This window comes from Phaenicophaeus curvirostris, unplaced genomic scaffold (genome assembly GCF_032191515.1).
Source record: "Phaenicophaeus curvirostris isolate KB17595 unplaced genomic scaffold, BPBGC_Pcur_1.0 scaffold_75, whole genome shotgun sequence".
Taxonomy (NCBI): domain Eukaryota; kingdom Metazoa; phylum Chordata; class Aves; order Cuculiformes; family Cuculidae; genus Phaenicophaeus; species Phaenicophaeus curvirostris.
The window spans coordinates 372,895-385,790 of NW_027206697.1; the positions used below are offsets into that span (position 1 = coordinate 372,895).

Consider the following 12,896-nt stretch of genomic DNA (forward strand, 5'->3'; position numbering starts at 1 on the left):
GACTAGACAAACTAGACCCCAACAGATACAGGCTGGAACTGCCCTGCCCATGCAGGGTTTGGGCTCAGAAGTACGCCCCTCTGCCTTCACCCGCCCAAAGACGACTCTCCCTGCACAGCCTAGGCTACCTTCAAAACCCCTCCCTGCTAGCCCCAACTCGCCTCCCGCTTCCCACCTCTGCTCCCTCAACTTAGCTTTCAGAGGGCCACGACTCAAGCTGTCCTGGGCCAAAGCCGCTCAAATCACAGCGGCTAACAGAAATAATCCTGCAGTCACGGGGTTCCTCTTCAGCATCTGCAAGAGAAAACCAACAGAAAATCAGTGCCAAAACACAAGACCGTTCCTGGCTTTAGGATCACGATGCAAGAAAAGCAGTGCCTGATCAACACTGCATTTATGAGTACAAGATTTCAGGACCGTAGATATGGCACTCGAGGCATGTCTGGCATGCTATAACGTATTCCTCATTACAATGGGATTTGGCCATAACTGGGACGTTGTACATGAAGGAATCACCTTTTAAATGCCTAAAGACACAAGATGCATGGAAGAAGTCTCTGGTTAACTGGGATCCTTGAAAATTTATGACTAGTGATTGTGGCTTCCAACACAGTCTGCAAGGGCACAGGAAATTATGGCTGACTAGAAGCTTTGAAAATGTGAAGCCAATCCACACTTAGGTTATGATGCAAGAAGAACGGTGCCTAATTGGTATTTTACCCATGAGTGCACACATTCAAGGCCCTCGAGTTGCTGCTAAAGTCATATGCTGCATTCCTTTAAAGCAAAGGGGACATCAAGGCTTAAGAAACACGTAAGAGAAACAGAATATAAAGTACACGGCACAGACAAGCTGGAACGGCCCTGCCTGGAACATGCTAGCTTTGGGCTGAGAAGTAACACTCTCCAGCTCTCCCTGCCCAAAGGGGACACTTCCCGCACAGCCCACTCCACTAAGCTACTTTTAAAACCCCTCCCTGCCATTCCCAGCCTTCTCCCCTCTGTCACACCCCACCCCTGCCCCCATCCCTCAACTTACCTTTCAGACCACCAGGAGACATCCTCAGCAGAAAAAGAACTCCAAGAGCATCAGCTCTCCGGGATGATCCTACAGTTGCCAGGTTCCGCTTTGCCATCTGCAAGAAAACCAAAGATAAAACTAAAATAGTGCCAACAGCCAGCATTGCACGGATCAATGTCAGCATCTTACATGACAACTTGCTCTGCCTAACTGGCATGTTCTTCCACTCACTTGCTCCACAGCAGTTCCAATGTCAGATGCTGCAGCTGTTATCACGCAGGGTAATTAAATTAAGAGAATTACTGTCACATCTGTGAGACATCTGTCCCATGCTCCTTCTCCCTACTACCCAGCTGATCTCAAATGCTCTTCCCATTCCCAAAGTGGCCCTTACAGTGCCTGCCAAACCAAAAGTAAATACTAAGTTGCCAAATAATACTTTGCTCTTCTAGACATACTTAACTTCCTCCTCACCTTCAGCCCCACAGTGATGAGAATAAGCCTGACTACCGCACTGGTGCCCCAAAACTCTGTGCCGTCTGCTTTCCTCTCCTCCTCACCACTTAGGTTGTAGGACCGGTAGTGGTGATACCCAGGACAAAAGAAAGACGAGCCATGGAGGTCGAAATTCTAGGAAGTTACCAGACTTTAGTCACAGGAGTGAACAAAAAGAACTTGAAAAAATATTCTTATCGAAAACCAGTAAAGATAATTAACACAGAAGACCTAAAAACACAGGACACTCACCACACAGCAATGGAGACTGGGATTACAGAGGCGGTCAGCCAATGAAAAACTTGCAACAGTGGGATTTGACTACTCTAAGACCTAAATTGGAAACTCAGTGACAGTAAAAAAAACACAGTGGATAACATGGACAAGGTAACAACTGCTGTGAGCAATCATAGAGCAAACCTCATTGGTAAGTTCAGGAAAAATCCAAAACTACTAAATAAGGGAGGCTTGTCATATACACAGACCAGATGAAGAAGAGTTGCTCAGCTGCTAACTGTTACAAGCCAAAATAATATCTAATCTCTTCCCTGAGAAATTCAAGGGAAACGAAGGGCAGAATCCTGCACTGTAGATAGGCAGCAAGTCCATACCTTTAAGGAGCAAGGTCTCTGATATTCATAGATTCATCAGATTGGAAAAGACCCCCTGGATCATTAAGTCCCACCATTTCTATCGATCACTAAGCAATGCCCCTCAGCACCTTGCCCATCCATCCTTTAAACACCTCCAGGGAAGGTGACTCAACCACCTCCTTGGGCAGCCTTTGCCAGTCCCCAGTAACCCTTTCAGTGAAATACTTTTTCCTGATGTCCAGCCTGAACCTCTCCTGGCAGAGCTTGAGGCCATTCCCTCTCATTCTAAACACCCCCAGCTCTCTCAGCCACTCCTCATAAGGCTTGTTCGCCAGCCCCCTCACCAGCTACATTACTCTTCTCTGGACATTCAGATGGATGGAGACAGGATGGACACAAAGAAGTTAGCTGAGGAACACAATAAGTGGAAGGTATAAGGGAGCAGAGATCTCAGAGCCCTAGAGATTATGTTTTTTAGGGTAACTATGACTTTTCAACTTGTGTCTCAACCTCATCGTTACCTCCCATCTGCTGCAGAGAGACTAGAACAACAGAAACCTGAATGGCACTTGCATCTGACTGCAAAACTGACCCAAGAAAGACTAATGAACCTATCTGCCTTTCCCCAAATCATTCAAGCCCTTTTCCACCCCTGAAGTATCAAAGAAGGAACCCTACCCCTTCCTAACAGGACCTGCCCTATATTTTAACCCTCCTGACCCTTCTGTGTTGCTGTTCCTTGAGAGCTGTGCTTCTGAGCCCTTCCCAAGGTTCCCCTGGCCCCTTCTATCTTCCACCAGCCCACAAACTCAACTTCCTACCGTAAGCCGACAAACTTAACTCCAGATTATTATCACCCACAAGGTGCCTGTTACAAACTGCAAAGTCCCTAGGACCAATGCATCATCCCACACAGAATGAGGAACAAAAACAGATCATTCCATAACCAGAAACTCTAAGCAAAACACCCAGAAAAAAAAAAAACAAAGAAGGAAATCAAACTGTTAAAACATTTTGCTCCCTCCAACACCCAATCAAAAATTACTGACAAAAAACCCCATAGTTGCAGCTGCATGTGCTGTTTAGCCCGGACTCTTCCAAAACTCATACTACCAGCAGATGCCTCTGCTTCTTTACAAGACAAAAAAAGAAAAAAGCTTATCAAGCTAGCTTAATCGGCTCAAAAGCTATAATGAATTGAAACAGCAGCAAAGCTCTAACCTCAAGGAAAACCAAACCCTAAGAGACCTCTTGAGACAAGGCCTGTGGCTTATATACACTCTGGGCCTTCCCACGCACCACCTGTGAATGGGGTGTGGTAAACCCCCTCACAGGTATAAATAGGTCCTGGGGAGCAGCTGTGTCTTATTAACTCTGCTTTACATTCTTAGCCAGAACAACACTACTACATGCTTGAAAGTATTTTTACAAGAAATAATGGTATGCGCGCTTTCACTGTGACATTGCTTGTTGTGACAGCAATGGGACTAATTAGCAAACACTTTAGAGCTGGACTTTTTGGTTCCTTTTGTTTATTGTGCTACTATAATTTTTGTTTTCTGGTATCCTTGTACACCTACTCTTTTATCTTTCTGTGCTGTTTTCTCTTTCTTTTTTTTTCCCCAGTCTTCAGCATCTGTTCTGTGCCCATACATTTTTACTCCTTTTCCATCTTTGTCCTAATTTGCATTCCTCAGTCTTTTCCTCCACAATTTGACTGGCTTGATCCTTGCAGTTTGTTCTTTCTCTGCACCTACAAATGCCTTGTTTTTCTTTCTCTCTTTTTTTCTCTTTTCATCTCTCTCTTTCTTTCTCTATCCCTTTGTATTGTTCACTGTTGCTGTTCCAGTTTTGAAATTCACTCTGTATCTTGACACTCCTCTTTGTTCCTCTTGCTGTTTCTGAATCTTTGTGCTAGTCCCTGCCCTTTTTTATAGTCCTCTGTCTGTAGGGCTCCTAGTTCCTCTCAAACACGTCAGCTCTTCTTTATGTACACACGTGGCTTTACAAGACCCCTAGGCTGAAATGTTCCTCTAAGCTCCTGCTCAGAGAACTGCTGCTGAAAAGATCCGTGTGTTGATATCTTCCAGATGTCTGAAGTAGTAGAGCTGTAGGACATTTTCTTCCCCTCTCCCTCTCCCCACCCCAGCGCTCCGTAACTTAGAGGCATGGGACCCTAGCTGACTTGCTTTTTGTACGTGCCTGGGATTCACAGACCCCTGCAACTGGAGCCTGACTAATGGTGTTGCAGCAGTGACCGTATTGACTTAGTTCTGTGAGAGGAAGGGCCACAACTCAGCTGATAAAAGCACAGGCTGTCTCTGTCCTTGATGTAAATATAGGAGTTTCACAGCCTTTCCTCTTATGTCTAGGGTCTGTTATTACAGTTAGCGTCTCTGTGACAGCTTTATTGTTCTTCTCGGCCTGGACATTTTAGCCTGATGACTACACAAAAGATGTGGCTGTATGCAATGGTAAGGCTGTTGGGAGAAGGGCAAGAAGAGGATCAATAACAAAGAGTTGAAAAGGCCCTTTAGAGTTTGTTGCTTCGTTGGCTGCTGAGAAATAGCACAGTCTCTGTGATTTTGCTACTGTATGAGACAGATCAAAGATGCTTAATCAATGCTCAATTCTATCTAAATGGTGCATGAGAATATGATTATGTAATGCATAGAATCACCAGGTTGGGAAAGACCCATTGGATCATTGAGTCCAACTATTCCTATCAAATACTAAACCATGTCCCTCAGCACCTCATCCACCCATCCTTTAAACACCTCCAGGGAATGTGACACAACTACCTCCCTGGGCAGCCTCTGCCAGTGCCCAGTGACCCTTTCTGTGAAATATTTTTTCCTAATGTTCAGCCTAAACATTCCGTGGTGGACCTTGAGGCCATTCCCTCTTGTCCTGTCCCCTGTCACTTAGAAGACCCCAGCTCCCTCCCCTCCTTTCAGGTAGTTGTAGAGAGCAATAAGGTCTCCTCTCAGCCTTCTCTTCTCCAGGCTAAACAACCCCAGCTCTCTCAGCTGTTCCTTGTAAGGCCTGTTCTCCAGCCCCCTCACCAGCTTCGTTGCTCTTCTCTGGCCTCAGTCCAGAGCCTCAACATCCTTGTGGTGGGGGGCCCAGAACTGAACACAGGATTCGAAGAGCAGTCTCACCAGTGCTGAGTACAGAGGGAGAATAACCTCCCTGGATCTGCTGGTCACGCCGTTTCTGATCCAAGCCAAGATGCCATCGGCCTTCTTGGCCACCTGGGCACACCGCTGGCTCATATTCAGTCGGCTGTCAACCAACACCCCCAGGTCCGTCTCCTCCAGGCAGCTTTCTAGCCAGACTTCTCCTAGTCTGTAGCACTGCATAGGGTTGTTGTGCCCCAAGTGCAGGACCCACCATTTGGCCTTGATAAACCTCATGCCGTTGGACTCAGCCCAGCAGTCCAGCCTGTTCAGATCCCTTTGCAGAGCCTCCCTGCCCTCCAGCAGATCGACACTTCCACCCAGCTTAGTGTCGTCCGCAAACTTGCTAAGGGTGCACTCAATGCCTTCATCCAGGTCATTGATAAAGACATTGAACAGGGCTGGACCCAGCACTGAGCCCTGGGGACACCACTTGTCCCTGGCCTCCAGCTGGATTTCACACCATTTCCCACCACTCCCTGGGCCCTCCATCCAACCAGTTTTCCACCTAGGAGAGCATTCGCCTGTCCAGGCCAGAAGCTGACCGTTTCTCAAGCAGGATGCTGTCAGAAACTGTGTCAAAGGCTTTACCAAAGTCCAAGAAGATACATCCACAGACTTTCCCTCGTCCAGTATGCGGGTCACTTTGTCATAGAAGGCGATCAGGTTTGTTTGGCAAGACGTGCTTTTCGTAAACCCGTGTTGTATGGAACTTGTTGATATGCTTCTTAAAATCGTATCTCAGAGAGTAAAATATTCACTGTACTCTGGACAAGTTTTTAACAAGGATTATTGATACTTAATCAATAATGATGAGCTCTATGAGCTCAATAAGCTCTTCAAAAAGGAAGTCCTAGCAGCTCAGCAGAAAGCCATCCCTGTGTTCCGGAAAAAAAGCCAGCAGGTGAGAAAGCCAGCTTGGTTGAATAGAGAGATCGTGAGTGATATCAAGAAGAGGAGAAATGTTTATGGGCTCTGGAAGAGGGAACAGGCCTCTTGGGTGGACTAGAGGAGGGAAGTGAGATTGCGTAGGGAAAAAATCAGAAGGGCTAAGGCTCAGCTAGAAATCAGATTGGCCAAGTCTGTGAAAGATAACAAAAAATCTTTCTACAAATACATAAATAATAAAAGGAGGACTAGGGAGACCATACAGTCCCTATTGGATGCAGAAGGAACAACAGTGACAGGGGATGAGGAAAAGGCTGAGGTACTTAATGCCTTGTTTGCCTCAATCTTTAGTTGTAAGGAGGGTCGTTCCATCTGTGTACAAACCCAGGAGCTAGAGGAGCATAATGAGGCTCCCGTGATCCAAGAGGAGGTGGTCAGAGCCTTGCTAGCCCGACTAGACACCCACAAGTCTCTGCGGCCGGATGGGATCCACCCAAGGATATTGAAAGAGCTGGCAGATGTGCTGGCCAAACCCTTTCCATAATCTTCCAACAGTCCTGGAAGACTGGGGCAGTCCCACTGGACTGGAGGCTGGCTGATGTTGTGCCCATCTACAAGAAGGGTCGCAGGGAGGACCCAGGGAACTACAGGCCTGTCAGTCTGACCTCAGTGCCAGGGAAAGTCATGGAACCATAGAATCATAGAATAACCAGGTTGGAAGAGACCCACCGGATCATCGAGTCCAACCATTCCTATCAAACACTAAACCATGCCCCTTAGCACCTTGTCCACCCGTGCCTTAAACACCTCCAGGGAAGGTGACTCAACCACCTCCCTGGGCAGCCTGTTCCAGTGCCCAACTGGAACAGATGATCTTGAGTGCTATCATGAAGCACATGCAAGAGAACCAGGTGATCAGGCCCAGTCCAGACAGGTTCACAAAAGGCAGGTCTTGCCAAACAAACCTGATCGCCTTCTATGACAAAGTGACTGGGCTGCTGGATGAGGGAAAGGCTGTGGATGGATCTTCCTGGACTTCAGTAAAGCCTTTGACACAGTTTCTCACAGCATTCTGCTTGAGAAACTGTCACCTCTGGTCTGGACAGGCGCACACTCTCCTAGGTGGAAAACTGGTTGGATGGAGGGCCCAGGGAGTGGTGGGAAATGGTGTGAAATCCAGCTGGAGGCCAGGGACAAGTGGTGTCCCCAGGGCTCAGTGCTGGGTCCAGCCCTGTTCAATGTCTTTATCAATGACCTGGATGAAGGCATTGAGTGCACCCTTAGCAAGTTTGCGGACGACACTAAGCTGGGTGGAAGTGTCGATCTGCTGGAGGGCAGGGAGGCTCTGCAAAGGGATCTGAACAGGCTGGACTGCTGGGCTGAGTCCAACGGCATGAGGTTTATCAAGGCCAAATGGTGGGTCCTGCACTTGGGGCACAACAACCCTATGCAGTGCTACAGACTAGGAGAAGTCTGGCTAGAAAGCTGCCTGGAGGAGACGGACCTGGGGGTGTTGGTTGACAGCCAACTGAATATGAGCCAGCGGTGTGCCCAGGTGGCCAAGAAGGCCAATGGCATCTTGGCTTGGATCAGAAACGGCGTGACCAGCAGATCCAGGGAGGTTATTCTCCCTCTGTAGTCAGCACTGGTGAGACCACTCCTCGAATCCTGTGTTCAGTTCTGGGCCCCCCACCACAAGGATGTTGAGGCTCTGGAACGAGTCCAGAGAAGAGCAACAATCATAGAATCATAGAATCATAGAATAACCAGGTTGGAAGAGACCCACCGGATCATCGAGTCCAACCATTCCTATCAAACACTAAACCATGCCCCTTAGCACCTTGTCCACCCGTGCCTTAAACCCCTCCAGGGAAGGTGAATCAACCCCCTCCCTGGGCAGCCTGTTCCAGTGCCCAATGACCCTTTCTGTGAAAAATTTTTTCCTAATGTTCAGCCTAAACCTCCCCTGGCGGAGCTTGAGGCCATTCCCTCTCGTCCTGTCCCCTGTCACTTGGGAGAAGAGGCCAGCACCCTCCTCTCTACAACGTCCTTTCAGGTAGTTGTAGAGAGCAATGAGGTCTCCCCTCAGCCTCCTCTTCTCCAGGCTAAACACCCCCAGCTCTCTCAGCCGCTCCTCATAAGGCCTGTTCTCCAGCCCCCTCACCAGCTTCGTTGCTCTTCTCTGGACTCGCTCCAGAGCCTCAACATCCTTCTTGTGGTGAGGGGCCCAGAACTGAACAAAGCTGGTGAAGGGGCTGGGCACCCAGTTATGTAACCGAAAAAGGTTTATAAAGAAACAGCTAAGCTCAATAAAGTGAACATTCACTGATCACATTGATCTCTGCATTTTGATTCCATGCTCCTGCCAACATCTTTGTGCATTTGGAGGGGCTGTGGTCCCATTTTTGGGATCCTGAGGCTTCTCTTGGGAGTCTCTGTGCCCATTGTTTGGGAGTCTCTGTGCCCATTGTTTGAGTCTGTGCCTATTTGGGGGACTTGTTTTTTGGATCTCTGAGCCCATTTTGGGGGGTCTTAAGTTTGGGGTTTGGGTCTCCAGACTTGTTTTTGGCATTTCTGTGCCCATTTTTGTTGTCTCTGGCCTTGTTTCATGGATGTCTGTGCTCTTTCTTTGTGTCTCTACTCCTATTTTTGTGCTCTCTGTGCAGGTGTCCCCCCACATGCTGTATTAATCGTAGGCCTGGCTGAGTAAAGAGCTCTGGCTGGAAATCAGGAAAAAAAAAGAGAAAAATATACAAACTCTGGTAGAAAGGGCAGGTAACTCCTGAGGACTACAAAGACAAAGTGGGATCATGTAGAGAAAAGAATCTGAAGGATTAAAGACCAATTAGAATTCAGATTGGCCCATTCTCTGAATGATAATAAAAAATCCTTAAAATATATTGATAATGAAGGAAGGAACCAAGGAGAATCTCCATCCTTCACCGGATGCAAGGGGAACAATAGTGACCAAGGATGAGGATGGGTAAGGTGCTTAAGACCACCTTTGCCTCAGTCTTTAGGATTCAGCCCAAGGGTAATGAGAGCTGGCGGAGGTGCTTGCCAATCCTCTTTGTATCATCTCCCAGCAATCTGGAGGAATTCTTACCCCAATATTACTAATATGTTGCCTGAACTTCCCCCTTCATGCAACTGCTTGGCTGTGAATCTAATGATTAGGTGATTTCTGAAGTCTAGCAACGGAGACGGAGCTGAAGTTGTCTCTGCTAAGAGTGAGAAAGAAATGGGCTTTAGCCCAAACTTGGAGTAAACCTTCACTAGTTGACATCTGTAGTAGTAAACAAAATGGCTCCAGTAGTCGACTGGTACAGTCACACGTACCGCTGCTGAATCCACGTGGCTTCACAGACTGGGTCCTTGCATCCAAGTTACTAGGACCCGTTCCAGAATCAGTTGAGCTCCAGAATTGCAACTGATAGGTCTTTGGGCCAAGAACCAAAGTACCAGTACCGAGGACTGGTCTAACGCTACAGCTATTTGCAATTGGCCAAGTGGAAAAGTACGGGTCCCTCGGTACATGGACTTAATACCATACTAACAAAATAGATTATTTATTTTAGAGTGCAGACTGAATCTTGATGCCACATACAAATAATTCAATAATACATCCACATTTTAGGGCTACGAGCAGCAAAAGATTGTTCAAGTAGTGCATCAGTTAACAGCTAAAGGGGAAAAAAAAAAAAAAGAGAAGAAAAAGAGCAGCCAATGAGATCTTTCCTGCTGGGAAAACAGACTAAGAAGGAATTGAAAACTGCAAGCTGTGACTTGGTATGATTACCTTCACTGCTCCAGGCCTACAGCAGCTGCCTGAAATGTTCTAGAGATTTCAGAAAACTTTGAGACTGATGGGAAACCAAGTGCCATATACTGCAAGGCTCGAGAGTGGATTTCTAGGCAGGAGATCTACCATTACAAGAGAATTCAGAGCAGCTGGAGGGGTTTTGTTCATCTTTTTGTTTAGATCCAAATCTTTTTGCTTAGATCAAAATCATAAGCTTTGAAAGAAAAATCTTTTGGCATGAATTGACTGAAGGAAACATTTCTCTGTGTGTATTTGAGAGACTATGTTATTGCCCAATTAGTTACTTAGCTATTGCAGAAAAAGTTTTCCTCTGCTGTCAGAGGCTGCTTACAGCTTACAGCAAGATAAGGCTTTTTATTTTCTCTTCTGCTAAGCTATTGAGTCACTTCTTTCAGTTAACTCTGCTATATTCCCAAGGGATAAAAATCACATTACCTGAAAAGCATCCAGAAGTTAGTCTAAGTCCGAACAGTTGCACTAAAGCTTCATACAAGCAGTCGATCTGTCAAAGCTAACAAATAAGGGGGCATCCTACCCATATTGCGAGCATATGGAAATTATCTTTCTTGAGATACAAAAGCAATTGAAATCTTCACTGAATTTAAGTTCTCAAAGTGAAGAAATGGCATTTTTTTTTACTCCGTGAAAAAAAGGATTTAAAGGTAAGGAAATAAGTATATATATTAGCTGAACTGACAAAGCAGAAAGACAAGGTGAACTTAGGTAAAGCCATATTTGAAGAAATATGGATAAGCAGTTTTTTAAAACCTGTCCACACGCAGAGTAGAAAAGTTTTAGTAGCTAACAGAGGAAGATGGCGAGCGCAAGTATAATCTTTTGGAAAAAAACTACCAGTGTTCTCTTAAATATGGTAATACCTTTATCCTGGGATAATGGACTCCTCGACCTTTGGCATTTGAGCTCATTTATCTCAAGGTATAGTAATTATTTCATGAACCTAAAACACCCAATCATGTTGCAACTTACAATTATTAAAACATTTTTAGTCTTAACCAAGCAGACAGGGAAGAACGTGAGCTGCACTTGGGGAAGGAGTGAAACATCATACCAGCTCAGAGGCACACACATATTGACATGTCAGCCATCTCAGGAAAGCTTCATTAACTATGGCAGAGCTACACAGATGACAACTGTTGTGGGTCTGCTGGCCCAATATCTTAAATATAGATGCATCTCGTCAGGTCCCATAGACTTAGATATGTTCAGGTTCCTCAGGTGGTCACAAATCTCATCATCCCCTACAGTGGGAGGGGTAGTTGTTGAGTACCTCAGCCTTCTCCTCATCTTTTGATATGAAGTCACAATTTTCATCCATCAGTCAGGGGGTTATGCTTCTTTTAACCTTCCTTTTCTGGTTGACATACCTGTAGAACCCCTTCCCTTGCCACGTTCTGCTCCGGCTGTGCCTTGTCCTTCCTGACCCCATCCCCACACAAACGGGCAGCAACCCTCTACTCTTCCCAAGTTCCCCGATCCTGCTTGCACTGCCAGTGCAGTTGCCTCTTGTTCTTCAGTTTGACCAGCAGGTCCCAACCCAGTGATGCTGGTCTCTTCCCTTCCCTGCCCAATTTCCTACAATGTGGAACGAGCACTCTTGCACTTTATGGAAAGCATCCTTAAATATTTGCCAGCTCTGTTCTTCTTTCTTGTTCCTGAGGGCAGTATCTCAGGGAGTCCTACTGACTAACTCCTTGAAGGGCTGGTAGTTTGCTTTCCCAAAATTTAGGGTCCTGACTATACTCATTACCTGCCCCATAACCCTCAGCACTTTGAACTGCACCAATGAGCGATCACCACAGTCCAGGCTGCCCCCGATCTCAGCGTCACTGATGAGCTCCTACCTCATACATCTTACTACGTCCACACCTCTGAATTGCTAAGTAGTAGTGAGAAGGCGCTCTGTAATTTATAGAGCCTGCAGAAGTTTTTAAAGAAAAATAGAAGTTACACATTAAGTTTTTGTATCATATGGTTCCTGTTTAAGGTTCTTCAGCCCTCCTGAGCCCCAAAACTGAACAAAGTGTTTGAGGTGCAACCTCACCAGTGCTGAGGGGCATAATCGCTTCCCTGGTCCTGCTGGTCAAGCAGTTTCTGATAGAGGTCAGGAAGCCATTGGCCTTCTTGGGCACGCTTGGGCTTAGAGTCAGTGTTGGCCCTCTCGCTACAAGACAGGCATTGAGGAGCTGGAGCGTGTCCAGAGCAGGGCAATGAGGCTGGTGAAGGGGCTGGAGAACCCGTCTTAGGAGAGGTGGCTAAGGGAACTTCTTTAGCTTAGAGAAAAGAGGGCTGAGGGGAGACCTCATCCTGCTCTGCAGTTCCCTGAAAGGAGGTTGGAGCAAGGCAGATGTACCTAGCGCTGGGACAGGAGGAAATGGCCCCAAGTCGCACCAGGGGAGTTTCAGATTAGATATCGGGAAAACTTCTTTCATGGAAAGGGTTATCAGGCACCAGAAGAAGTCACTCAGGGAAAATGAGGTGCTGAGGGATATGGTTTAGTGGTGGATGGGTACGTTTGGACTCTGATCTCAAAGGTTTTTTTCCAACCAAATGATTCTATGATATGAATTCAATTATTTTATTTTCATTATGTCAGTAATGATGAGAAAAAAACAGTAATGAACTTTGAAGTTTGCAAGTCAGTTGAGACTTTCCTTTGAAATAAGATTTTTATTTGCTTTTCTTAAGTGCTTAAGTGGTTTTTTTCTGTGTATGTTGAAGTAAGTTAGAGTATAAAGTAAAAAGTAAAAATAAAGACATTGAAAATACAGACAGAAAATATTTATTTGATGGTGACATAATTGGGTTTTTTAAACACGAAATACCATGACTGAAATTGCAAAGTCATATTCTTCACTGCACTTAGTCACACTAGAGTT

The 12,896-nt window shown here is 46.1% G+C and overlaps 1 protein-coding gene across 1 annotated transcript in view; it reads right to left on the reverse strand.

Annotated features, from left to right (window-relative positions):
* Positions 1–11,870, reverse strand: part of FBXL6 (F-box and leucine rich repeat protein 6) — a 22,828-nt gene extending 10,958 nt beyond the window's left edge. The window contains exons 1-2 of the mRNA XM_069882037.1: positions 11,862–11,870; positions 1,496–1,651 (exon numbers count right to left, since the gene is read on the reverse strand). Of these exons, the coding sequence (XP_069738138.1) occupies positions 1,496–1,651; positions 11,862–11,870 (165 nt within the window). The remainder of the gene's footprint in view (positions 1–1,495; positions 1,652–11,861) is intronic.
* Positions 11,871–12,896: the final 1,026 nt, after the last annotated feature.